The sequence below is a fragment of the Myripristis murdjan genome, chromosome 8 (assembly GCF_902150065.1).
Source record: "Myripristis murdjan chromosome 8, fMyrMur1.1, whole genome shotgun sequence".
NCBI classification, from domain to species: domain Eukaryota; kingdom Metazoa; phylum Chordata; class Actinopteri; order Holocentriformes; family Holocentridae; genus Myripristis; species Myripristis murdjan.
The window spans coordinates 27013840-27040238 of NC_043987.1; the positions used below are offsets into that span (position 1 = coordinate 27013840).

At 41.4% G+C, this 26399-nt stretch overlaps 1 protein-coding gene across 2 annotated transcripts; it reads left to right on the top strand.

The window, feature by feature from the left end:
* The first annotated feature begins 6509 nt into the window (after positions 1-6509).
* kmt5c (lysine methyltransferase 5C) lies at positions 6510-25633 on the top strand. Of its 2 annotated transcripts, none has more exons than XM_030057660.1 (9): positions 6510-6860; positions 7368-7500; positions 9499-9664; positions 9889-9998; positions 10156-10319; positions 12929-12948; positions 13228-13364; positions 13511-13683; positions 18361-25633. In XM_030057660.1, exons 2-9 carry the CDS (start codon positions 7388-7390, stop codon positions 23910-23912), a joined length of 6435 nt encoding a protein of 2144 aa, XP_029913520.1. In that variant the 5' UTR covers positions 6510-6860; positions 7368-7387; the 3' UTR covers positions 23913-25633. The 2 variants fall into 2 exon arrangements, with proteins under 2 accessions (XP_029913520.1, XP_029913521.1); XM_030057661.1 differs by having other exon boundaries at positions 13511-13671.
* Positions 25634-26399: the final 766 nt, after the last annotated feature.

Here is a 26399-nt window from a genome sequence, read left to right on the forward strand (position 1 = left end):
CTCTAAGGCAGGCCTCACATGTTCCCACAGGCCTGGGTCGGCTTTGGGTCGCCTTGAAAGGTAACGATATTTCAGCGTACAGGCTGACGAACTCAACCAAACTCAACTTTATCTATATAGCACCATTCCTGCCCAAAGTGCCTCAAATTGCAAGATTAAAAGAACACAAAAATTAAATAAAAATAAAAACACTAAACTAAAAATTGCAATAAAAACTATAAAATATTAAAAACAAATGCAATGATAAAAATAAATATGAAAACTAATGATTAAACTGAAAAACTAAGGCTATTGCATTACTCCAAAATAAAAGCCAGATTGAAAAGATATGTGTTTAGTTTGCCATTCTGGTATCTGTGGCAGAGTGTTACACAGTTTAGGGGTATAAAAAGTGATATCTGAAGTGCTGTCCTACTCTTTCTGTTATTTGGAGGATTCTGCGCCCAGACTTTAGGGTTTAGTCGTGAGCTGAGCACGTCCTTTGCACTCGCTCTGCAACGACATGTGAGTGAATGTTTTCAGGGCTAACACTGCTGTAGAGCTCGCCGGATAAAAACATAAAAAGCTTGTGGTGGGAACAGATGATGGGAGAAAGTCTGAATCTGACGCCGCCGCGAGCTGATCGTCCATATCAGACTGCAGCGCTCCACTAGCCCTCGCCTCTTTTCACAGAACGTTACATTGGCAAACGAATCCTCAGTGTAAAAAATTACATTTATTCAAATTTACATCGGGGCACAGCACAAAATAAGCGTGCCGAACCAAGGATCGAACATTTAACTCATTGTTAGTTGAGCCGAGTGGAGGACAGCAGGTCTGAAGCGTCAATCAAATTCTGGCAGGAGGAATAAAAACTGAGGTCATGTTCTGATTGGATCGCTGCACTCTGTGAAAAGAAAATACACATTTTAGGCAGCTCAGACTTCCTGATTGATTTAGACTTGCTAACTGACTGAATCTCCAGTCATCTGACCCTGGCCTTTAATCCTGTGGGTGTGAACACGAACACTTATCATGCTTTCGGAACCGCTCCCTACCTGATCACTGCCTCACAATACCTTCCCTCACCTTTTGTTCTCTGCCTATTTACATACCGTCTGTACTCACTGTAGGGGAGAGTGGGGTAAGTAGTGCCAATTTTTACTTAAAGTGCCTTTAAAGCAAGGGAATTACAGTAATGCCTCCAACTAAAATATGCACATATAGTTTAGGATGTTGTGCATCCCTGGGAACAATCACTTTGGATCTTATATAAACTGTTTGAGAAATATAGCTTTCGAAAAAAAAAGTGGTTTTGTGGCACAACTTGCCCCCGGTGCGGGGTAAATTGTGCCATTAGAGAGAATACACTGGGGTAAATTGTGCCATTGATAATTGAAGTAAAACAGATCATTTTAATCTCACAAATGATAATGCTATATAAAAGCAAAACAAATTCAATACAAAATTATTTATTTAACATTTATTTATTATTTTAACAAAATCACAGGCCACTTTTCTATAACGAGGCCTAGCGCCACATGAACACATACCCAGAACAAAATAAAAATTCCAAAATGAGCACCTGCAAATCATCTTCACCTGAACCTGAATAGTTTTAGTGATCAAAGGTAAGAAGACAATGTACAATAACAATAAAATACAATAAAGTAATATATAGTATATAATTACAAGTTGTGCTACTGGCACAACTTACCCCAGGCCCTTTGGCACAAATTACCCCAAGCCCACCATTTTGAAAAAAATGCATCCCCCAGCTGTTTTGAGCTAACATCATGCTAACTGTGTAGACTCATGGTGTAGCTTACTAAAGTACTAAAACCTGTGTGAACTGTTTTCAAAGTTTTCTATAATTGTTCAAACACAGCAATCAAAAAACCTTGATCGTAGAAATTTTACTTTGGAGGGCAAAAAAATGTTTTTTGAACTGAAATGTGCTTTCCTCTCAAGCCATGCGTCTCCCTTCTTTGCAGGATGAGTGAAATGGATGCCTCTTCAAAAATATGTGGTCACATGACCAACATCTTCTATGGTTTTCTAGATAACAGGGGTGGCACTACTTGCCCTTTTGGCACAAATTACCCAACTCTCCCCTATAAAGGTCTTCCCCTGACGTTGCTCTTGGTCAGCTCACCGTACCAGATACCCTCTGTGTCAGTCAGTTCACCAGTGTGCCGGCATACTTCAATAAACTCACACCATTACAGCAAACTACTAGACTGGACTACAATGGTTTTTCTTCAACAACTCTCACCTGTGAAAATCCGTTTAATGACCTTGACTCAGGAGAAATCCCTGATAGACACCTCTATCTGCATACAAAGGACTTCAGATTCTCACATATTTTGGTATATTGTCCCTTTAAGGGGCTGGTTAAGGGCATTTTCTTCCCAGCCCATGTCTTTGCAGAGTCTTTTGTGCTTTCCTATCACTCGCCGGGACATTAAAGCGTGAAGGAGGCTGTGGGTTCAGTGAGAAATCTGCACAGGCAATGAGCCACAACAACCCCTTTTTTAAAAACATGTCGGGGAACTTAATGGGAAATCTCGTTGTTGAGCGACTCCGGCCTGCGCCTCGGCCCTGCGGGTCAAACAGAGCTGCAAATTGCACCACTGGCTCGACTCAAGTTCATTTCAACGCCTATTGCATTTGCATTCATGCAGTTCAAAGAAGAAGAAGAAAAAAAATCAGAATCAGAGTCGGTTTTGCTGACAAAGTGAGGCTTGCTCAGAGAAGGAGTTTGACTCAGTGTGGTTTGGTGTGTTGCATAACAGACATAACACAACAGTAAAAGCTGTGGCCATATAGAAACACAAAAGACAGAGACTGGGGGAATCGGTCTCATCTGGTGGCAGCACATAAAAGCACCATGTAAGAAAAACTAGTACGTAAATAATACAAATTGAGGATGGACGACTCTCTTCTTTTGGAATCTGAGCAAACAACAACAAACAATAAGGAGTATGATAAACTAAAAATTGCAATAAAAACTATAAAATATTAAAAACAAATAAAATAAATGCAATGATAAAAATAAATATGAAAACCAATGATTGAACTGAAAAACTAAGGCTATTGCATTACTCCAAAATAAAAGCTAGATTGAAAAGATATGTATTTAGTTTGCCACAGTTCAGGGGTATAAAAAGGATATAGTTGAAGTGCTGTCCTAGTCTCTTTCTGTTATTATTTGGAAGATTCTGCGCCCAGACTTTAGGGTTTAGTTGTGAGCTGAGCACGTCCTTAACATGAATGGAAAGTGATAGTGTGAAGGAATTTACCATTAAAATCATGTATTGCGTTAGGCTTTGTATGACCTCAGAGTGAAGCTGGTGGTTTTTGCGATGGATCAGACCCTCGACCAGCTTATCTCACTTAGAAGTGATCAGTTACTTGTTTGGAATTTATGACTTTCTGGAAAGTTTTTATTGCTTTATTACCTGATTGACTATGTAAGACATGCAAAGTATATGTAGCAAGAAAGTGCCTGTGGACGTGCCTGCAGAGGAAGACTTGAGGAAGATCCCTGAAGACAACTGACCGCCATGGAGGAGAAAAATCAAAATCTCCTGGCATCCTCTCAAAAAAATTTGGATGCTCCTTAAGTGAGGGCATAATGGTCCTCTTCATGATAACCTCCACGATTGTATTCCTTCCTCTTGTATTGGTCTGAACATGACCTGGAGTTTGTTTGAATATCACGCACTCAGGTTTTTCCCTCACATATGAATATGAGGTTTTCCTGTTGGCCATATTATTGTTGAGTTAGCCATATGAAGTCTTTCACCCATCTCCAGTCTCTTATGGGGAAGGGATGTTTGGCCACATACGAATCATGTGACCTGGACTTTCTGTCTTGTTTGGGTAACTTTTTTTTTTTTTTTATTAAATCCAGTTGGATCAAATTAGGTTGAAAGATGAGCAGAATCTCCAGGCCATGTGAGTAGATAAGACTGTGTTTGATACCTTGAAAACAATGATTTTAATGTTAAAAAGGAGGGAAGTGTGAAGGAATTTACCATTAAAATCATGTATTGTATGACCTCAGAGCGAAGCTGGTGGTATTTGTGATGGATCAGACCCTCTGCCTGCTGATCAGTTACTTGTCTGGAATTTATGACCAGGCCGGTTCATTAACTAGGTCTGTTTCTGGAAAGTTTTTATTGCTTTATTACCTGATTGACTATGTAAGACATGCAAAGTTTATGTAAAATCTGAAGACCTTAAAAGCGTCCTGTCACCTCCGTCGTACTGACAACTCTACCTCCAAGCTCTGGCGTGTGTGATTCTCCTGCTGTCACAGCATTAAAGGCCCGAAGACCATCTGACTGTTCATTTTTGTTGTAGAATTCCACGACAATAGAAAACCAATGAGAAGAAGAAAAAGATTTATATGGGTTTATATCTAGATCTACAGAGTACATCACCAGGTTCAGGGGTTTGGAACATCACCGTGAAAATAAAAAGCTGGACACATGACTCACAGTGATGTAAACAGGTTATAAATGGCTCGAAACACACACACACACACACACACACACACATATATATATATATATATATATATATATATATATATATATATATATTTATAAACTTTACAGCCGGTACACTGTTGTTATCAGCTGAGATTTACAGCTCACTGCAGCCTCGACACTGAAATCATTTTCATTGCAACAAAATGCTCTTTAATGTGTATTTATTGTAAATGGGAGATAAAATAAGCTGCATTAGCTGCTGTGCCGGCTGTTTGTGGGGCCCTCTGGCTGTCAGGGCCTACAGCTGTCACCTACCTGTGCCAGCTGGCAGGTCCGCTCCTGCAGGGGGGGTTCCTCCTCTTGTTTCCGTGCGGGCGTTTCCACCCTGTAAACGAGCTGCTGGCTGACAAGCTTTTATTTATTTATTTATTTATTTATTCATTTATCAGTCCAGGCTGTCAGGGTAACCCCCACTTGGCAGCTCTGGACAAACGCTACAAACCAGGAAGTCTCTGTTGAAAGTGCAGCAAGCTGATTAGTCTGACTGTGTAAAAACATGCACACATTATTTTGTGCCTCTTAAAAACCCCAGTTGAGCGCCGCTGCAGATGCTGATAATGACCATATTGGTGCATCAAAATTCGGTGAGCAGACCCTAAACCAGTGCCTGAGGTACATGGCTCTCCGGCTCCTGACCAGATCACGGTGAACTCAGAGTGTTGTATCTGTGGCGCCCCTTATTGGTTTGATGTAAAAATATCAGTAATGTAGGCTGTGAGTGTGAGTGCCTGGCACAACGAGCCTTTATTTGTGCTGAAAACGCTTTCTCAGATTTAAACAGATAAAAACATAAAAAAGAATCTGAGTCTATCTACTTGCACTTGGATGTCTCACTAAAAAAAAAAAAAAAAAAAAAAAATGCATGCATGATAGATTTTGTGTTGGGTTTTCACATGATATTTAATATTTAACCCCTTTTCCCCTTCCCTGAGTGACAGTTTATTTGCAGCCTATAATGAAAAATCACCACTCATTATCTGTAGTGTGTGCTGCCCAAGGTTATTATAGTTAACTAAAACTAAGAAAAAAAAAAATTAGTAAACAGAAATGGGAAAAAAAAGCTTTAGAAAAAACTACAAATTAAACAATACTGTATGCTATTGTGTAAAATGTCTTTGGTTTTAGCCTTTTACCAGTGCCTTGTTGCAGTTAAAGAAGTAAAAGTAAAAACTAAACTAAACTAAACTAAAATAAAATAAACAATAAAATAAAATAATAATAAAAAAAAAACAACTGAAACGAACAAACCCACCCCTGGAAACTAACAGACACTAAACTGAATTGAAAACAGAAATTAGAAACGAATTAAAAATGAAAACTAATGAAAAATACAATCACAATCTGGGAAACAGCAGGTGTCGCAGAAACGGGAGCAGCAGGTGAAAACATGCTCTTTGTCAACTTTTCATCTTTGAACCTTTAACGAGGACATCATGATAATTTCAGCTGGGCACCATGAATTCAGTCTGCCGTCCAAAGTGAAATTTTAGGCCAGTGAACTGCAGTAATCCGCTGTATTAAATCACCAATTACAAATTTTAAGCAGATAATCACTAATCTTAATGGATGAGGGGATTAAATCAAAGTAACATCACCAACCTTCAGTTTACAGCGGTAATGTGGCTTTTTCCTCATACTACAGCGGTCAGGTCATGCTGTCGCTCATGTTACAGCTGTCTTTTTAAACACCGCACACTCTCGCCGCGCACTGCTGCACCGCTCATGTGAAAGAATTTGTAAAATGCGTCCCGCAGCCGAGGAGGGTGTACTGTACATTTCTCACCTCTGCCCTGCATCAACAATGTGAAGCCTAACCCACGGCTGGTCCCGCCCACAACGACTCCAGCCAATCACGGCGCTCCGAACGACGCGGAGCCTTCTATTTGTTGAAATTGACTTTCACCCGGGCGAATAACCACCGCGGGGGGGCGTGGCCAGCGATAGTTTGATTGCAGTGTGGCCGTCGCTCGTCAACTTTTGGTACCAGACGAGCCGTGAGCAAAGCTAGCTTCACGTTAGCTACCGAGCGACACAAGAAAACAAAATCTTTTTGGTCCATTTGCTGCGCTTCGTGGTGAATAACGTGAGTGCGTCACGTAAATTGGGATTTGCACGCCGTACTAAATCCACAAATTCCACAGCTGGAGAGCGGAAAGCCATTTTGCCTCGCTAACCAGGCTAGCTAACTGGACGGCGGACAGCTAGCTGGTTGGCTAGGTGCGCTAGCGTTCCCCATCAGAGCGAACGGGAGCCGCTGCAGGCGAGGAGCTTGCTGCCTGTCTGACCTGACGATCATTTCGTTGACTCCCAAAAGACTCCCAGGTGCGTTGTGCAAACGGCTGTTCTGTGCAGTAACAGCGCTTCTGTTAGCATGAAGGTCCACGGCTCATCCTGGATGCTGGGCTTTCATCGACAGAGTGATGCTAGTCTAGGAGCTAGGTGGCTAACTTTACTAGCCAAGCCTAACGTTAGGGTCCTCACTCCCCAGCTGATGGGTAGCATATTTTCTTAGCAAGCTGCATTGCTAAGCTAACGTGCTATGCTAATGTTATCATCGGTGTGTGTAAATGACAGCCCTGCATGTTTACATCAGAGTGCGGGGTGCAGGTAGCGGCTCGGGGCGAAGGGTTAATGTGTGCAGGAGGGGAGGGGATGGCATTGCTTTTGCGGACACGATGCTTCACATCACTGCTGATATGCATTACTAATCACATCTAGGTAATATGTTTAGTTACCAATTACTACTAGTAGGATGTATCATCACGCTCATTTGTAGTATGATGTTGTCATTATGGTGATATCTGAGGTCAGTGACCCCTGTGATTTCAGCATGCTGATGGTGGGAGGCAATGGACGGATGCACTAGAATGAGTGTGAAGGAGCTGTGTGAGACCGATGACCTGGCCACCAGTCTGGTGCTGGACCCTCTGCTGGGCTTCAGCACCCATAAAATGAACATCAGGTACCTCATCACTGCAGGAGTGCTGTCTCAGATGGTGTTAAAAACCCAGTGTTTGCATTCACTATAGCTGTCATTGTACTTGTTGACATGTTTCCATGAAAACACACATCCACTGATACTTTTTTTTTTTCTTGCATTCACTGGTTGCAGTTTGACTGGACAGTGTATGAGTGTGTCATCTGCCACAGACTGACAGTTGTCTTTATGTGTTGACTCTTTTTCTTTATCTGGAAAATCATAGTGTATTTATGCAGAACACCCCTCCTCCCCCCACCACCACCAATACCACCCTCTAGGACCTCCCATTATTCCAGTAATTTAGATTTTGGTGCTCTCAATATACTGTTAAAAGTTTTACTTTAATTAATAACTTTAATTGTTAAAAATACACAAACTCTATCTCCTTTGCTTAGGCAGTGTTTTCCGTGTTTCCTCTTCCTTTCTTTGTTGTTAAACTTAATTGTTTTCAGTAGCTGCTCTCACAGCAAGTATTGCAAATGTTACATCGACTCTCTGTCTTAAAATTTTCTACCAAGGGGCCTACCCTCAGCTAATTTGGCTTGTTCTTACAAATATTAGTAAAACAGGTTAGCTTCACTTTTTATTTTTTGTGTTGCTCACTAGTTGAGGGACACAGCACAGCCTCTGACACTGTTGACACTAACCTCTGACCCCAGAGCTGAGCGTAATGCTATGATGACGACTGACTATGTGACACATCCCAGTTTGTTATGCCAGAAAACCCACAGGACACTGATGAGTGCCCTCTGGGTTTCTGCATCATTTCTGAACCCTGAGTTGAAGGTCAGAGGCTCTGCAGGTGTAGCGCAGAGCTCAGTGGTGATCAGAATGAGCGATATTTTGGATAAATGGTGATTGCAGCCGCCCCTCAGGAAGTGGTCAGCTAGCACATCAGGATTAATGAATTGACAGAACATGGGAGAGTTACGGGCCTGAGAGTTGTCAGGCCTGATTTGAGCAAGCAGCCTCCAGAAGTCATGGACAAAGTCTTTTAGGAAAGGAAGAGACACTACTGGGGATGGAGCTCCTTCTGGGTTTGCTATAAATCATGATAAGGTGCCAGTTAGTGCCAGTGTGTAAAAATGTTAAATATTATGATGACTGTTTTTAATTCACATTTTTTTTTTTTTTTTTTTTTTAATAAGTAATGATTGTCTCCTTGTATGGCATGAACACAAGGTGCAGACCTGCCAGGGCCATTGTGCCAGTCATCCACAATGCATTAGATAGGCTTATGCTATGTATTTCTGCAGTGGCACGTGGCACTGGGTGTGTAACTACTTTAATGCTAACAGTTCATAGTTATGGTAATTTGAGATTTATTTATCTAATAGGGGGTGTGCCTGCTAGTGATTATTAAAGCAATGTAAATATGCCAGATTTAGCCTAAAGGCTCATTTTCATCTGTAGTCCCTTGGCAGGTTGATGTTTAAGTGCAACACACGGATTAGAGAGCTTCATGTAAATGTATGGAAAGTGTTAAACTACAGGAAAGAGCTAGAAGTAATGCTTACATTTATGGCAAAGATATTTAAGATTCATGCAAAGGTATAAAAGAACATGCCAAAAGATATATATGTCATCAGGAAAATTGAAATTAGCTCACATTATAAAACTATTGTCTCCATTATAAAACAGTTACACGTTGTGTTTCAATTTATTTTTTTGTATTTAATTTTTTAAATCTGTTGTATTAAAAAAATGCATTAACTGGAGACACTCAGTGTCCAGGGACGAAAGAGCAGGCAATGGAGTAAAAGTAACAAATATGGTGAAACACAGTTAAAGTGCATGTATTGTCAAGCCAAGGGTGAATACACAGCAATGCAGTCTTGTAAAGTGTAATTTTTATTATAATATAAAAAATGCATCGAAATGCCAGGTATGAGCTTACCGTCTGACACAAACTGTGATTACATGATGCTCTTCACCTGTTTTTCTCCTCTGATGTGGTCTGTCCCCCTTTGTCCTCTCAAGCCCCCCACCAGAGGTCCGGCGTTGGGGTAACCTCAAGGAGACCTTGCTGCGCTTCCAGCGAACGCACGACTTCAAGGCGACGTTTGAAGCGCTGACGGTGGGGGAACTGGCCGGGGACTACTTCAACAGTTTGGGAAGCCATCGACAGGAGCTGCTGAGACAACATGTGAGCTTGTGTTTCACTCTTTGTGCGATTAGTTTGAAAAACATGTTCAGCTGAAATACAAAGAACAAAAAATGTAGCTGTGGGCTGATTCTGTGGCATTGGGTGATTTTGGCATCTCCCTCTTGTTTCACCAGCCTTAGTTTTGCAGGACTGTAGCGCTGATTCTCGAATTTGTTTTTTGAGAGTGAGAGCACATAAATCTAAACCGTCCCTGATGCCCGCAGGTGTATCGCTACCTCAGTGCCTTCCTGTTGGATAGCGGCGTGAAGATAGAGTCCTGCGACAGATACTCCTCAGAGACCAACGGAGCAAAGATAACTGCTACAAGGCACTGGTAAAAAAACTCACACACTAACACTGAGTTCACTGAGGTGGTGTGTGGCTGAACACAGAGTTTAGCACGGTTTAACACATTGGGGTTGACAGTGCTGTGGCCCCGTCTGTGTGTGTGTGTGTCTTTCAGTAAATACGGCTCTTGTAATGTGCTGCAGGTTTGTAGGTGAGAGGGTGGAGGTTCTGCTGGGCTGCATCGCAGAGCTGAGCCCCGCCGACAGCGCCGTACTGAGGGCAGGAGTCAACGACTTCAGTGTGATGTACTCCACACGCAAACGCTGCGCTCAGCTCTGGCTCGGGCCTGCGGCTTTTATTAACCACGGTGAGCCAGTCTGCATGCACACACACCAGAGATGCACAGATACCAAGATCTCAGACCTGGTCAGAGCAATGATGCGACTTCTGCTCGCTTGACAATCCGTCATGCCATCCCTGTGTTTGACCACCATAAAGCAATTACAGGAGCGAGTGTTGTCTGTTCATTTGTTAATTGACGTTGTCAGATTGCGCACCGGCCATACGGGCTCAACAATTAATTGAAATATCATCAAAATTGCACTATGGTAAATAGCAGTATCATAGGAGCTGCAGTTTTTTGGCAACGGTAAAAGGTGTGACAAATTTGCATTATAAATGAGTATTGTGATGCTACAGAGATGCCCTGGCATTCAAATTGTGATCTCCAGATTTTAAGAAACCATGTTTGTTTGGTGAAGAATATTCTGAATCATATCACAGTAACAGCATCTGTCAAAATAATTGCAGTATTTTTTTTTTTTTACTGTATCTTTCAGCTGTAGATTGTTGTGTATCATTCTAGAATGAAAATAAAAATGCTAATAAACAGAAAGTATATAGACTACATAGACTGGTCAAACACTTGTGGATGGACTGTCAAAACCAGCGTATTCGGCACAGGTTAACAAATAAAGAGCAGTGCAGTGCAGTGGGCTAGGTGAGATAAAACAGAGAGGCATACAGCCTTGATAGCCAGGACTTCCCTTCTAAATAAAAGGTGTTACAACCGTGAGTTTCACCGGTGGCAGTGCTCCAGTATTTTCACAAGTCAGGACCTTTTCTCCTCCCCCTCCTCCCCTCCAAGTTTTAAGTGTCATTTAAAGTATCCATGTCAGGAGAGACTAGTTTATAGATCCTGGCACAAGTACCTGGGGGGGCTGGTCGCGTTCTGTAACTGTTAGCTCGTAGGTTTGAGCTCCCAAGAAAGCGAGTTTCCATCGTAGCTGAACTTGTTCATGACTGTGATGCTCAGTGCCAGCGCCAGGCTGGGCTGCCAGTCTTCACCTCCTTGTCTTGCGCTAAAAGGTGCTTGACATCACATTCATTTAGAAATTGTAGGTGACATTTTTTAGTTGGAAATCTAAGCACATCAAAAAAAAAAAAAACCCTGTTTACTCAGTGGGGCTTCTCAGTTAACTTGCAGAAAACAATTGATAGCATTGTTCATGTAATAGCAAGGCATTTGGGATATATGTTCTTTTCAGATATTTTCTGATATTGCCTTTCTTTCCACAAAGTGAAGGTGCCTTCAGCACGTCTTCATGGCATTAATGGAATTTTTTTGTTTCGTATGCTAAGATAAGATTAGCCTTTACTGTCTCCCTTAAGAGAAATTTGTCTCGGTTATTGGAGTGAACAATGCAGCCGCACATAGCCTCCCTATACACACACACACACACACACACACACACGTATATCTGTGTACCTGTACAGTTGAAGTGCAATTAGCATGCAGTATCACACTCAGATCCAGATACACCAGAACATACACTCCAAGAAGATTGCACACTCCCACATTAATACTGCACATTCCCCTATTATCTGTTCACTGCCCAGATAATGCACATTCCCCTGACCTTTCAGTATCTGTACAGAAATGCTATGCATTCCCCCAAGCCATCATTTAACACTCAATATTGCACAATCGCCCTCCCCCCAATAAAAGCGCAGGATTTCCGTAAGGTTTTACACGCAGTCCCCTCGTCCACACACACTTCATCTCTTACTGTTCGGCAGTTTGATAGTGGAACTCAGGCAAATTTGTACCTGTTCAAGTTACATTTTGGTGACTTACAGTTTGGCAGGATGCCCGGGCGTTCTGCTCTGTTTGAGAATGCTGGAGCACTGTGTGGGATATCGTCGCCGCTTCATTGATGACATTTGATCTCACTTTATGGAGTTTGAGAGAAATATAAACTATCGCCCCTCCATCACTGTATATAAAATCCAGACAGTGCACTCCCCTGGTCTTACTGTGACGGTAATGAAGTAATTTGACAGAGAGGAAGCACTGAAGAATGCATCCTCTGTACTTTGGAAACTTTAGTCCATCTTGGATAGAAGGGTACTTTGTGTAGAATTTAGACCAAAAACTAAAAGTGTATTTCAGACTAATCTAGCAGTAGTAAATGTTGAAGGGTTTAAGGGAGAGAAATAATTTCTATAGTCACTGTTTATAAGTGTGCATCAGGGAGATAAACACTGTGTAATATGGTGGGTTGGGGCTTTAAACTTTCAATTTCGTTATAAAAACAATTGAGCAATCATTAATCTGTTACAACCCAAGCCCAAGCTACTTGGTTTTCACAGACCATCTGTCTTTATATGGTATATACTGAATTTTAGGAAGCACAAAAAGGTCCGGTGAAATTGGTGATCCAGTCCGATTTCTTTTGAGTTAATTCTTCCATCCATTCTTGTGTAGAGGTCACCTCCTGACAAGATCTTTTAATAATGTTTCAGAGTTAATCAGCTTAGCTTTGAGTCTTGCTGGGAATGAATCAAATGCAAGCCAGATGATCAGCAAAATGTTTTGCCCTTATTCATCTGTGTGATTTAAATTAATAAGTTAAAAATGTTTATCTCTCCCTTTCTTTCATGTTGTGTCTCTTTGTTTCCCGTTCTGGGCTGAAGACTGCAGACCAAACTGCAAGGTAATCTTTATGAAATACTGATCACAAATACTTGAGGTTGCTCTGTTACAAAGTGAGTGACACATTGCCATGACACACATGACTTAAAACTGTCATGTTTTGGTTGCACAGTCGTTTGAGATTCGGTGTGATATTCATAGATATCAACTCCTGAAATCATTTCCTTGCACTGTTTTCCTTGCTGCTCTGTTTCCTTACTGCTGTGTCGGTATATCCCATGGGCTAACAAACCTTTGTCTTTGTGTTTTGCTCTGCTTTTTTCCTTTTTGTCCCGCCCAGTTTGTCCCTGGTGAGAAGAATGGCGCTTGTGTTGAAGTGATCCGACCCATCTCACCTGGGGAGGAGATCACGTGTTACTATGGTGCCAGCTTTTTTGGGGAAGGCAATGAAATGTGTGAATGCTGCACCTGCGAGAGGTGTGTACAACATCAGATCAGCCACCTTTCTTTTTTTTTTTCTGGCTAGGTTTTTGTGTAAATCTATTTTGGGAAGCCATAGTCAAAGTAGTATCTGGTTCACTTGTAGCTGGTGAAACTATGATTATCTGATTTTGACTCTTCAGGAGAGGAGAGGGTCACTTCAGACACAGGGGGAAGCAGCCTGAATGTGAAGAGACAAAGGACTCTGTGGGACAGAAGTACCGTCTGAGAGAGCGATATCTTCGTCAAAACAGAGAGAAAGGCCACTGCCCGACAAGGCCCACTATTCCAGGAGTACACTCAGGTATCTTTAAAGGTAACCCTTTGTCAAGTCGGTTATTGATACCAATAGGTGTAATAGTATTGACAAAATTACAGTGCTGTTAAAAATAAAAGGCTCAAATTAAATATCAGTCAGCTAAAACAGGATAACAGGTGTATTATCTGAACAATAGTTAGACAGTTGTAATTAGAAGAATAAAAGTGACGGCGAGATCTTGACAGTTCACTCAGCAGTTCAGCGGTTGCTAAGGGCACCGTCAAATTGAAGCCCAAAGGATAACGAACACAGCCTGTATTTTCGGGCCCACTCAACAAAAAACTGGAAACCCCGCTGGTCTCCCAGTGTTAAAAATTCAATACCAACATAACATCAGAGTTGGCCACAGTCAAAAGAGCTTTTTTTCCGCAGATCTGAGACCACGACAGTCTACGCAGGCAGCAAAAAGTCCTCTTACATAAGCTGTTGCTAAGCCAGTTGTTGCTTTAAAAGAAATCGGTACAATCTCAATCTGTTTTCAAATAAACTGGAAGCAAGAGTGTGGTGGCTGAGATGGGAGCTGAGAGATTGGTTCTCGCCGCTTGTTAAAAGCCCAGCAGTGGCAATCTTAGCTAATCGCAGACAAAGTAGGGGTTTAAATTGAGGCATGAATTCAGTGGTGAAACAGGAAAGGGCACGGTGAGTTAAAGACACTGCTGAAGGTTAGAGAAGAGGGCTTGTTCGGTTCCCCCAGACCAGCAGGAAAAATCTGGATGGGCGAAGTGAATGAATGAATGAATGAATGTCTCTCTGGCCTCCCTCAGTACCCACTGCTGATGTGCCCTTGAGCAAGACACTTGGGCAGCCCTCGGTTGCTCTAGCGGAGCAGCCCAGCGGCCTGCAGTGTCAAACTGTGGTTGTACTGTACGGCTCCCAGATGAGAACGTGTGTACCTGAGCGTGACGAGGCAGGGAGTTGCTGAAAAAAAAGCACTGACGCTCAGCAAAACTACCCCGTGTTTAGAAAGGTGGGGGCTTATAGAAGTTAACAAACTCAGATATTTCTTAACTGTTGGAATTTAGAAGGTACAAATCATTGAATTTGATTTAAATAATTAGCAGCGTCAACAAGGACTCCTGGGAATCTGTTTGATACTAGTAGCAAAGACTTGATTTTATATTTTCTAAACATTTTAAGTTACATTTGGTGGTTAAAACAAAACTTCAGAATTACCATGTAGCTGAATGAAGAAGGTTTTTAGATATTGGAGGCTACGGGGTCCAAGTGGGGACATAAAGACAAGCAGACAGGGTGGACGCTGAGCCAGCCAAGGTAGCAGAACTGCCTGAGATGTGATACAGTCCATTTAAGATCAGTGCCGGCTTTCCCCGCAGAATTTCTGAGTATTAACTTTGACAGTGTTGATAACAGCATGTCAGTTAATAATCTAAGGTTTCAAGACTCTGCTTTAAATAACTGCATGTTACATGAAACAGACCAGAACCAACACAGATCTCTGTATGCTCGGTTTGTGTTCTCTCAGATCACAATTAATCAAACAGTCATGCCTCTTTTCATTTATCATTTATTTTATGTCCAGTTGGATGTAACACAGCACAGACAGCATTGCAATTGATTTTAAAGGGAGCGTTCGCTCAATGGCTGATTGACACCTGATGGCTACAGTGAATCTGTGTTGTAATGCTGTCAATAAGTTGGTTTAACAGCTTAGTCTGTTGACTAAATACATGGGAGTGTGTGTGTCAGATGTGATCGAACGGCGGCAGTGCGCTAACAATAGGCTTCATGAGGAATCTAGTGGGTGTCACGTCTTGATGACACAAGCCTCTCACACACTGAACAGTCTGCAGAAGTGTTTGTTCTGAAACCTCTATGATTTGTTTTGTTCTTAATTTGGTTTAGAAAGAAAATCCCCACCAAATCTTGCATTGTTTGTGTGAGTGTTGAGCATTCATCACTGAACAACTGAATAACACACCATATATTATACTAAATATAATTTTTTAAGTTATGTTGGTGCTCAGTTTCAAGCAGGGGTTTGCATATTATTCAACCACAAAAAAGTGCGTTTTGGGATTGCGTTTTCTTGTAATTCTAAGAGGAAGTGCTTTATCTACTAAATTTTGTGATAGAGTTTGATAATATCTAAACACTGTTGATTTAAAGTTTACTTGCAGTGGATGAATTTATCATGCAGGCTGAGTCTACCAGAGACAAATTGATCCTTTTGTTTTGGGACTGCTCTCAGGTTGGGCCAAAATCAATAGCAGTTCAAGGGTATTACTGAGTTTGGGGATGGCTATTATAGACTGTAAGATAAAAAAAAAAAAAAAAACTTAATTCAATTACATATGATCCTAAATGCACTGAGGGGTACCGTGATGGTCTAGTGATGCAGCAGGAGGAAGAATTGTGTGGATCTTTTACTTTACTCTTTTACTTTTACTTCTGGAGTGCTGTAGTTGTTTGCATCCACAGGAGGCAGCAGGAATGTTATTAACAGTGTTTTTAATTCATTGTCTGTATATCCATATTTCAGTAATGTGCATGTTTGGTTTCATTAGCTGTATCATATGTCAAATTGACAACAGCTGTATTTCAGTCATAGACACTCAATTCAAGAGAGTGAATATTTATTACAAATGGTAAAACAGTTATATTTGGTGGACAAGGCTCTGCACTTTGTGGGAGCTCCTCGCAGCATTAGGAAGTCCAGTGGGAGCATACTGTATGCTGAGTATTGTGATTCATATGAATCATAGCAGAGAGATATCAGTAGGCATGGTAAGCATGTATAAATATAAATCACAGTTAGCCAGCGTGATCCTGCATGCTTGAAAATAGCAGGAAGATGTAGGGGTGGTGGAGGGAGTTGCAGCAGCTGGCATTTGCATGAGAAAGAGTGAGGATGACAACTGACAGCTTACAAGACCACTCTGAACACTTGTATGAATATGATTGGATAAGCTAGTCAGCTGGTAGCTGATCAGCTGACTGCCAGTGAGCCGCTCTCCGCTGAATGTGTGAAACAGCTGAGAGTTGCTCGGCTGTGAGGGGGGCATGACTTTTGTGCTCACTGCTCCAGTGAACCTCCAATTTGATTCACCCGATTTGAATACCACCAGATCTTTTTATTTATCGTGCTTCAAACTGCCTCGGAAACCCCATGAGTTTTATCTCAAGTGTCTACAAGCATGAAAGTCTGTCTATTTTTAGTCTGTGTTTTACAGTTTTTTGTAGTCTATATTTGGCCATCTGTGAACATTGTTTAAGGAGATGTCTGACGCCCAAGGCAAGAAAAAGCAAACATTACTATAGATCCCACTGGTTTTCTGTGCAAAGTCCACCTGCAGCACTGAGATCAGAATCTTCCTACACATTTTCTGCTCGGAGAAAGTGAGGGGCTCCAGTTGAGTGGTGCAAGTGTGTGCAATACTGCAGTCATATAATGAAGACACCATGTTCACCATGATGATTTTCAAGAGGAAATTTTAAAGTAAGATACTGGCCATTTTGAAAACTTAGGGTGGGAAATTCTACCTGAAGAGCAAGTTTGGCCAGCTCATTTCACAGATTCACACTGAAAAACAGTAGAAGCTAATGGATTTTAACAAAACAGAGGGATCTGGCTTCACATTTTAATATATATACTCTGGCTGCATTATTAGGTACAGCTGTACAATCTAATGAAGAATTCTTTTTTTTTTTTTTTTTTTAAATCAGCCCTAGTTGTTGCACACCATATCAGGTTAATTCTCACACTGGGCAAACAGCCCCTAGCTTTTACATACTTGCCATTGGAATTACAATAACAACCATTAGCACCACGTTTTGTGAGCTGCTTTCAAACAGTTTTCAGTGTTTAATTTCTGTGCCACTTTTAATGTTTGACTTCAGGACCAATGAATCATGTTTTAGAAACCAAATATAATGTAAACCAAATATAATATAAGCACTGTGTGTTTTTTAAATTGCGATTTGGTATTAAAGCCTCAAAATTTGACACCTTTGCCTTTCCCATATTCATAAGTATATTAGATTTCAGATCGATTAATTTAGATGATATTAACACTGCGTCCCAGAGGTGGAATATTTTTCTGCCAGAGGTCAATTTTTATACATAACCACAGCTTTGGCCCCTTCTCTTTGGACAGTAGAAAAGTCAGTCCTAATAAGAAAGCTTCACTGGTGCGATGGTTTTGTTCAGTTTTCATGCACATAAATGTAACTTCACATTGTACATTGTACTGTAATGTACTTCACATTGTTGTTTTGTCAACCATGAGATAGCACAGCACTGATATCAGTTGGCTTAGGAAAGACAGTAAAATCAGGTTTTCAGATGATAAGATTGTGAGGTAACACTGAATGCCTTTACATACCAGGCATGAGATTTTGATACCCACACTCGTATGTGTAGGAAGCTTGAAGTCATCCTTTCTACCATTAAGAATTTGATGTGATTTATTTTGTTTAATTGGTCTTCATGCAAAAATGCATGATAATTCAGCACTTAAGCAACAACAACAACAAAAAAGAATTATGATTGCATGCTTTAGATTATTGATATAGTTTTGTCATGTTTTCATTGTTTAACAGTCTTGGATTTTCATGCACTTAACATTCACATTACCAAAAAAGAAAAAAATGTTTTTGTATAGAACAGCCAATAGTTCAGCTGTGTTTCTTTGTTTTTTTGTCTCCCATTCATAGCCATCCCCTCAAGGAATTCCTTTACCCAGCAGATGAAGAGAAATGCCTTGATGAGCAGAAAATTGAATAGGACAAAGCAGTGGAGACGAGAGAAGCACAGAAGATCAGGCTCATTCAAATCCTCCACAGTCAAACAGTGCCGGACAGTTCCACTTTTATCACAAGTTACGCTGAGGGACGTTAGAATTAAAGTGCGGCGCCACACAGTGGATTTCCTGCTTAATTGTAAGGACCCAAAAAGCAAAGAGAGGGCCTTGCTTCAACTGCTGGAAGAAGTGAAGCCTAAAGATAAAGAGCTAAACGAACTGCACTTGGCAAATGAAAAAGTGGATGAAGAAAATACTACCAATGGTAAAGCTTTAGGTGAGGTAAACTTGAAACCTTTCACTCTAAATTCCTCTGTCTCTCTTCATGAGAAAAGTAGACCAGTGGATAGTGGCACAAGCCTTAATGCGAAACCCCTCAAAGTGGTGGACAGACAGGCAGCTCATCCAAGGACATCTACAAGAATAAGCAACATGGTCCAGACTGTACTCACACATCAAACGGGATCTACTAACGCCACTAACACTACACCTGCTTGTAACCCTGTTGAACTAGACAGTAGTGACAATGCAGAATCGCTCAAACAGGAGAAGATGGACAAATCAATCGCAGGCAGTCAAAGCAACAAGTGCATAACAGTTGGTGATGGCACAAAGCGCAGCAGCAGTGTGTCCTGCAGTGCTGGCAGGGCTCAAAATCAAGTGACTGAGCAAACTGAGCACAAGACCATTGGAGCTCCATCATCGCAGCTGATGAACAGGACACCTAATAACACCTCAATGGAAAGTGCTAAAGTTTGTCAAAGTCTTTCAGATGGCTTAAAGAAATCTGGGGACAATCCACTAGTATCGCTGAAGCAATACCTTACAGTGAACTTAACAAGAATATCAGTGCCACAGAGTGTAGAAGCAGAAAAGACCTGTGAAGACAAGGAAGGAAAACCGATGCTAAGAGGAAAGATCAGACAGAGCCAGCGAATTAGACCAGTGACTCTGACAGCACAGGCAGAAACCAGAGTGTCCAGATTTCAACAGAAGCAGGGAAGGAACTCAGAGATCACCACAGCTGAAGGTAACAGAGGGGTCAGAGGAATGTATTTCAAGGCTATTGATAATTTTAATGTAAAGAAGAGCCAAGCATGTGAGTCTGTAGATGATTTATCAGACAGTGAGAAAAGGGGAAATGACAAGGTCATTGAGATACAAACAGTCTCAGGGGAAGAAAATAAAGAAGAGGTATGCGTACAAAAGGAGCAGCACAATGATGTTATTAAAGGCAAAGTTGAAGGGCAAAAAGAGATGAGAAATGCTGCAGCAACTCCAGTGGTAGAATGTAAGAGTAAAGGATGCTTGCAAGAAGGGAAAAAGACAGAGTGTGAATTGATAGGCAGTGAAACGCTCAGAAGAAAAAATAACACTCAGTCTGTCAACAGTGTGATTAAAGGTGCAGGTAAAGAAGGCGGAGTTGATAAATTATCAGAGCAAATAAGCGAGAGCAAAATAGGTGAGAATGTGAGTCAAAATTTAGCATGTAAGGGAAAGGATATTGTCATAAAACAGGCTAGGGTCCTTCTCTCTGATATTCTGAGAAAAGAAAAAAGTGATAGCAGTAAGGGATTCGAGGGAGTTATTGTAGGAAGAGGGATTTCTACCTCAGAACATGGCAGCATGACACAAAACTACGTTGGAAGAGAAGAACCATCTGTGATACACAGGAACAGATGTGTTAGTACAGTGCAGACGAGGAACACAGGAAAACGAAGGGGGAGACCTAGAGGAAAATACATAGCTGAAGATAGACAAAGCATTAAGGGACATTTAAACAAAGAAGTTATAGCAAGAATTAAGACTGAGTTGAATCAAGACAGTTTGCACGTTCAGTCACCGCATAGGCACGATGAGTTATTCTCCACTTGCCCCAACCCACTACCTCCTTATCAAGAGTCACTAACTTCAGCAAAGGCCATGACTAATGTGCATACTGACAACAATACGCAGACACACATACAGTCCAACATTCCTCTGAAAAAACGGATGTTTCGCAATTCTGTGGATGTAGACTCTGAACAGGGTTTCAATCCTCTAGTTTCTGACCAGGCGTCTAAAGATGCCCCTGAATTAAACTCTTCCGCAGAGCATAGGCAGGATCTTTCTCTGTATTCAGATGAGACTAACAAACTACTAAGAGATGGCAGAGGCAGATTTAGGAGAACAGAGGCCCAGAGGTTAAACCCCAAAAGGACTATTAAACAAAACACGGTTAACCGGGTGCTTCGTTCCAAGACCTACGAAGTTCAGCGACGTCGTCTACTAAGGAGAGATCGAAGGTGTAAATTAGAGAAGCAGGATGAAGACCAGTATGACAGTGCTGAGACACTCAAGAATGTTAAACTTATCAAGGACAAAAAAGATGAGGATCCTGCCAATATCCAACAAAACCGTGGTTCAGATGGAAAGAAATCTGTAATGGAAGACAGGGTCGAGACTTCACATCTCCAACAAACCTTTGTGGAGGAGACAAAGTCCGGCCTCAATTTCAAAATTCGTTTCAAAAGAAAGAGAGGAAGAGTATGGGCGCTAGAAACAATGGGATGTGACAATTTGCCATTAAAAACAGAAAAGGAAGCTGATTCACTCACATGTGACCCTTTTAAAGCTATCATGGATTCAGTATCAATTTTAAACATGGAGATGGAGGCAGCTCAGGCAAATGTGCAAGCTAGTATGAAGTCAAAAAGCAGATTGCATCACTTAAAAAAAAGAGCTCAGAGGTTAAGAGAAAATCAAGACGCAGATTTCTCTGAAGAAATAAATTCAGATGAAGATCAAGATCTTGAAAATGTAAAACATCTATGTGGACCCAGTGTTTCTCACAAGGACAAGGTGGAAAACAAGGAGAAGCTAGATGGTGTTATACTGGAGGGAGTCAAGCAGCCAGTAGAAACAGACAATAAAAAAGATACCAGAGAGATTTTGTCAGCTGTAGGGCAAAAAACAAAAATTGAGGATCCTTTTTTAAAGAGTAGCTGCTGCTTTGAAAGCGGAGCACAGTACAAAGAGGAGGATTTTAAATTTGATGGTGTTCCCTTACCAGTAATCAAACTACGTAGAAAGGTAGAGGACATTTGGGAGGTAGATGAGAAGAAAGAGAAACTGGTAGAAACTGAGGCTAAGATCGACACTAAGGTTAAGAGAGAAATCAGGGGGAAGGAAAAGAGAGCATTTGTAGATGTTGGCAAGCTCAAAGAAGAGTGTCCATCTTCTCAAAAACTAAACAATTCAGGCCCTCTGAAAACAGAGCCCTTACCTTTCTCTTTGTCTCTTTCATCACTGTCTCTGTCCTCTCCTCTTAACGACATTAAAACTCAAGTTGTAGCCTCTGCCCCAGATAGAACCACTGAAAGGCCAATGCCGGAGACAAGTAGCGGAGGAAGGAAACAAAGGCACAAAATAGAGAGAACACGTAAGAGTGGGACTGTAGAAACACCCACCACTTGTCTTAGTCATACCCTCCAGCAAATTGACAACAGTCTTTCCAGGCTGTCTGAGGGTTTGTGTGCATCTCAGACTTTGGAAAAGCCAGTTGTCTATTCCAGTGGTTCTACTTCTGTTATCCAGCCTCCATCCCAGTCTCCACCGTTCACAGCCCCAGATAATATGCTTTCCACTGAGCCCAACTTTACAAACTGTTGTGATGATATTTTGGACTTCCAGTGCCTCAATTTCGAGGGGTACTATCAACCGCAGAACATACTTCCATCTTCTCCATCAGATCTGTGTCCATTGGAGCCACCGACAGACCCCTTCAGCAGTCCCCTATCACACAGTCCCTCTGATACATGGAACACAGAAACACCATATCTTGGCCCACCCAGTCCAGGAAACAACTTCAATAGTGAGGATCTCCAGTTTTTCCCAAATCTCATTCCTTCCAAAAATGACACTCTTCCTCTGGAATGTGAAGTGAAATATCCCTCCAAAGACAGAAACCCATCCAACTCTAACTTCAACTTTTCAGCTCTAAGCAATGCTGAGGTGACTGCTATGGATCGATTTTTGAGTAAAAATCCTGGAATGAGGCTGTCCAAAGAAGACCCCAAGACTCAGTCCATGCCTGTAGTGAGCAGGCCTCGACTGTTTGCTGCAACCTCTTCTGCTGTTACATCTCAGTCTCTTAATATTCAGGCCCAATCCTCCAGCCAGAGCAACAGTGTCAGGCCTAGTGCTAGCCAATCAAAGGCCCAGTCTCACCTTAAAACCCAGGGTCCTTTTCATCGTGTGAGCATGCCCAACAAATCTCAGTGTTTTTCCAGTAGTCAGCAAAACACAATCAGAGGAGCATCACAGAGTAGCTCAACCAAGTCCGTCCACTCACCTCAAATGGCAAACAAATTCCTCTCTTCTCAACTCTTCACTGTGAAAAATCCCAATCCTGCTGACAATCCATTCAACTTCCAGGACAAAACCTCCACAGTTATCCATCGGGTGCTTAAATATCAAGGAGGGAAACCGAGTCAGAATTTGTGTAGCGTACCTTGTAAAGACAGTGTAGCTGCTGGCAGCCCCGTTGTCATGTCCAAAACACTCAATATAAAATCCAGTAATATTGAGAAGACACAGCAGAGTCACAAAGTAGATACGGTCTGCCACAAAGGTAACCTTGCACTTCAAGGCTTTACCACTGAAAAGGATGTAGGCCATCATAGTTCCTCAAGTAACCCCATTAGATCAAATTTGCACAGCAGCAGAGACCACCCTCTTTTCTCCCAATCTTTCAATAAGGGTAAAATGTCATCTGATAAACTACATAGTGTTGAAACACACAAAAATTTCTCTACGCTACCAAGGCCCTTTTTCTTCCCTAGCAAAGTGTCTGATGGATATGTGTCACCACAAGGCAAAGGTTTGACCCAGGATAAATCCTCTCCATCTACCCCAGACAAACACCAGCCATGTTATGCTCAGCACGACCCTTTTGATTTTTCTTTTGGCACATCTCTTTCTCCCTCTGTGTCTCAGCAAAATAGCCCTCAAGTTGCCCATAATACACCTCCTGGAACGCCAGCACCAGCAAGCAAGCATCAGTCCTCATCCTCCTCAGCTTCTTTATCTTATGGCTATCAAGGTCCTCCTTATGTTGTGAACTTCAGTGGAGATCATTCAGTGACCCTGGGCCTCAGGGATGGGGCCGAGGGTCTGTCATACCCAGGTTTAGGTCCAACAAACTATACCTACCACTGTCTGATGGAGCCATCAGGCACCCAAGGGAGGCTGGTCCTTGAGCCCTGTGGACACCAGCTCTCAAACTCAGCATTTTCAGGGCTCAAGGGACAGGATGAACACTGCAGGAAGGACTTACAGCAACAGTGCCAGCCTGGCGACCACCCATCAACACCACACTACGGACCTGTTACATCCTCCCACTCTATGGGTGCCACAAAACCCAAAAGAGTGAGGTTAGTGGTGACAGATGGCACAGTGGACTTAGATCTCCAGTACTCGGACTAATTTGTACTCACCGAAGTTGACTGGATCCTAGGCTACATTATATACATTGTTTTGCTCAAGGGGGATTATATCTGCCACAGATGTTTTTGTAAACCTTGTAATTCATGGTCTACCAGTTACTGAACCCTTCTGAGTGACTGACATTTTTCTAAATCAGTTTTTTGATGAACTGTTATATGAACGACTTATAGAGGGTTTTATGATGGCAAAGTGGGCAAATCAACATGTTTTAACTATATTTTTAATGAAATATCCATCAAAATTTGCTGACAGAACCAAATTGAAAATGCATTATGAAAACAAAGCATTAATCGCGGTGGCTAGGACTTTGAACTTACAAGCCCTAAATAATAAATATTGAAAGCCCTTTTACTGTACTGTAAGATAGCTGTATGAATTTTTCTACACAATGTATGGCAGTAGAAACAGGAGCACCACATTTGGTTGCTGGTACTTGTATTGGTTGGTATTCAAAAGGCAGCTTTGTGCCTCATTCTTTAATATGGTCTTGTGACTTTTTGAAGCACCTGTTGGAACAGTCTACCCTCGTTTTTTATCCACAGTAAGCTTTTTGCTCACTTTTGTGTGTAATTCTGTGTGTTTGTGTATGTGTGCGTGTGTGTGTGCGTGCGTGCGTGTGTGTGTGTGTGCAGGCAGGTCTTGAGGGATGAACGTAAGGCACTGTGTGTTGTTGTACCTGATTGTGTGATTGTTGCCATGCCAGATTTAATTAAGATCATAGTCAGTAGTGCATAAATGAAAGGCTTGTGCATGAACAGTGTACTGTAAAATGACTTCCAGACCTGAAAAAAAAAATATTCCAGGACATCTCCTCTGGGTGATGGCATGTGTGACATGAACTGCAGCTTTTCACAGCTGCTCTGTTGAGCACCTCCAAGGGGGGGTGGGAGGAGAGGGAAGGAGAATGCTGCAATACGTTCTTGCAGACCAGTTGTTTTTAATGGTCTATTATTGTGGATAGTACAATATGAGTTCTTTGTAATGGGGTTTCTGTAATCAGAAGTTATCAGAAACCTTTGAATAACGTAACTTCGAAGATTAGACTGTGTTACACCTAAGAGAGTGACAATCTGTCATTACTTTTTCACGTTTTGTCATTGATTTGATCTCATTTCAAAGGTTGAATGACTACAATACTGAAAGGAAGGTAAGATAAATGTGTGTATCACCCACATGGTTAACTGCCTCTTATTTTGTTTGTCGCTGATGTAGGTTCACATGGGTTTTCATAATGTAATCAGAGGTATATACTGTTTATTGTGGAAGTCTTGTGAGCATTCCACTGATGTTATAACGTGCGCTGCTCCATCTGACAACTTGGAGCGAAAGTGTTGGGTGTGACTACACAGCCTTACATTACTACCATGAAATTGTACTGTCTTGATATGGAAAGGCCAATTATTTATTTCAATATCCTCATTCTTGAAATGGTGCTTTAATGTAATTTATATTTCACATTGATTGTTCAAACTATGAAATGTTTTTTTTTTTTTTATTTAATGGGACAAAATACTGAATATTTACGTTGAGTATTTAATTTTGAAATCTTTTGACATGCTCTCTAGCTCACATTTTCAGTTGTTACAGGTGATATTTTATCAGCCTTTTTTTTGAATTGGCAGTTAGTCTTTCTGAAAGTCTGCTGTAGAAATGTACAAATGTAGCCTATATCATTAAAGACTCCTAATTCTTTTTTTCTACTTTCTCTCTGTGACTCCTTGTTTAAGTCCTCTGCTTGTCTCTTCTTTAGCACTGGAGCTAAAATATGTGGACAACTCCTGTGTACGCTGTCTCCACTCATTATATCCCACTGTATCAGCTCATTAGAGGAATTTATTAAAGGAAATGAAATAAGATGAAGTTACTGAGGGGACAATGCGATACAACTTTACATTTAACATTAAGGTGACACATGTTCACCGCAGCTTGCAGTCCGTGCAATAGCTGAAGAAGCCTAAATTCTTAGGTAATCAACTTTTTCAGCAATCAACACTAAGGAGTGCAGGGATAAAGTAAGATTTTTGCTTACTCGTCGGCCTCATATTCAGTCTCATCCAGCTCTAATGTATTCATCTGCGTCACTTCAAAGATTCAGGTAAACTTTAACCCTTCTGGTGTGCTGTGTAGGCGAAACCTTGTTCCTCTTTACCTGTGCTCGTTTCCTACCTACATCAGGTTTTCTTTTTTTTTTTTTTTTTGTTCTTTCCCGCAGTCCATCCCTCTGTCCACCTTCTCGCATATTTCCCTCCTCTGTAGCAGCATATGACCCAGTTTGCTTTTCTCTCTCGCTCTCAGTAGCAACAGAGCAGTTAATACTGTTGCCAAGTATAACAGTTTTTTCATAATGAGGACAGAAAGAGAGGGAGAGATGATCTGTTAGCAGAGATGGGTGTCTTTGTTTTATTACAGAGGCAGGGGAATGAAAAAGAGAAAAACTGCTACTCCTGGAGAGCAATTGGCAGATCT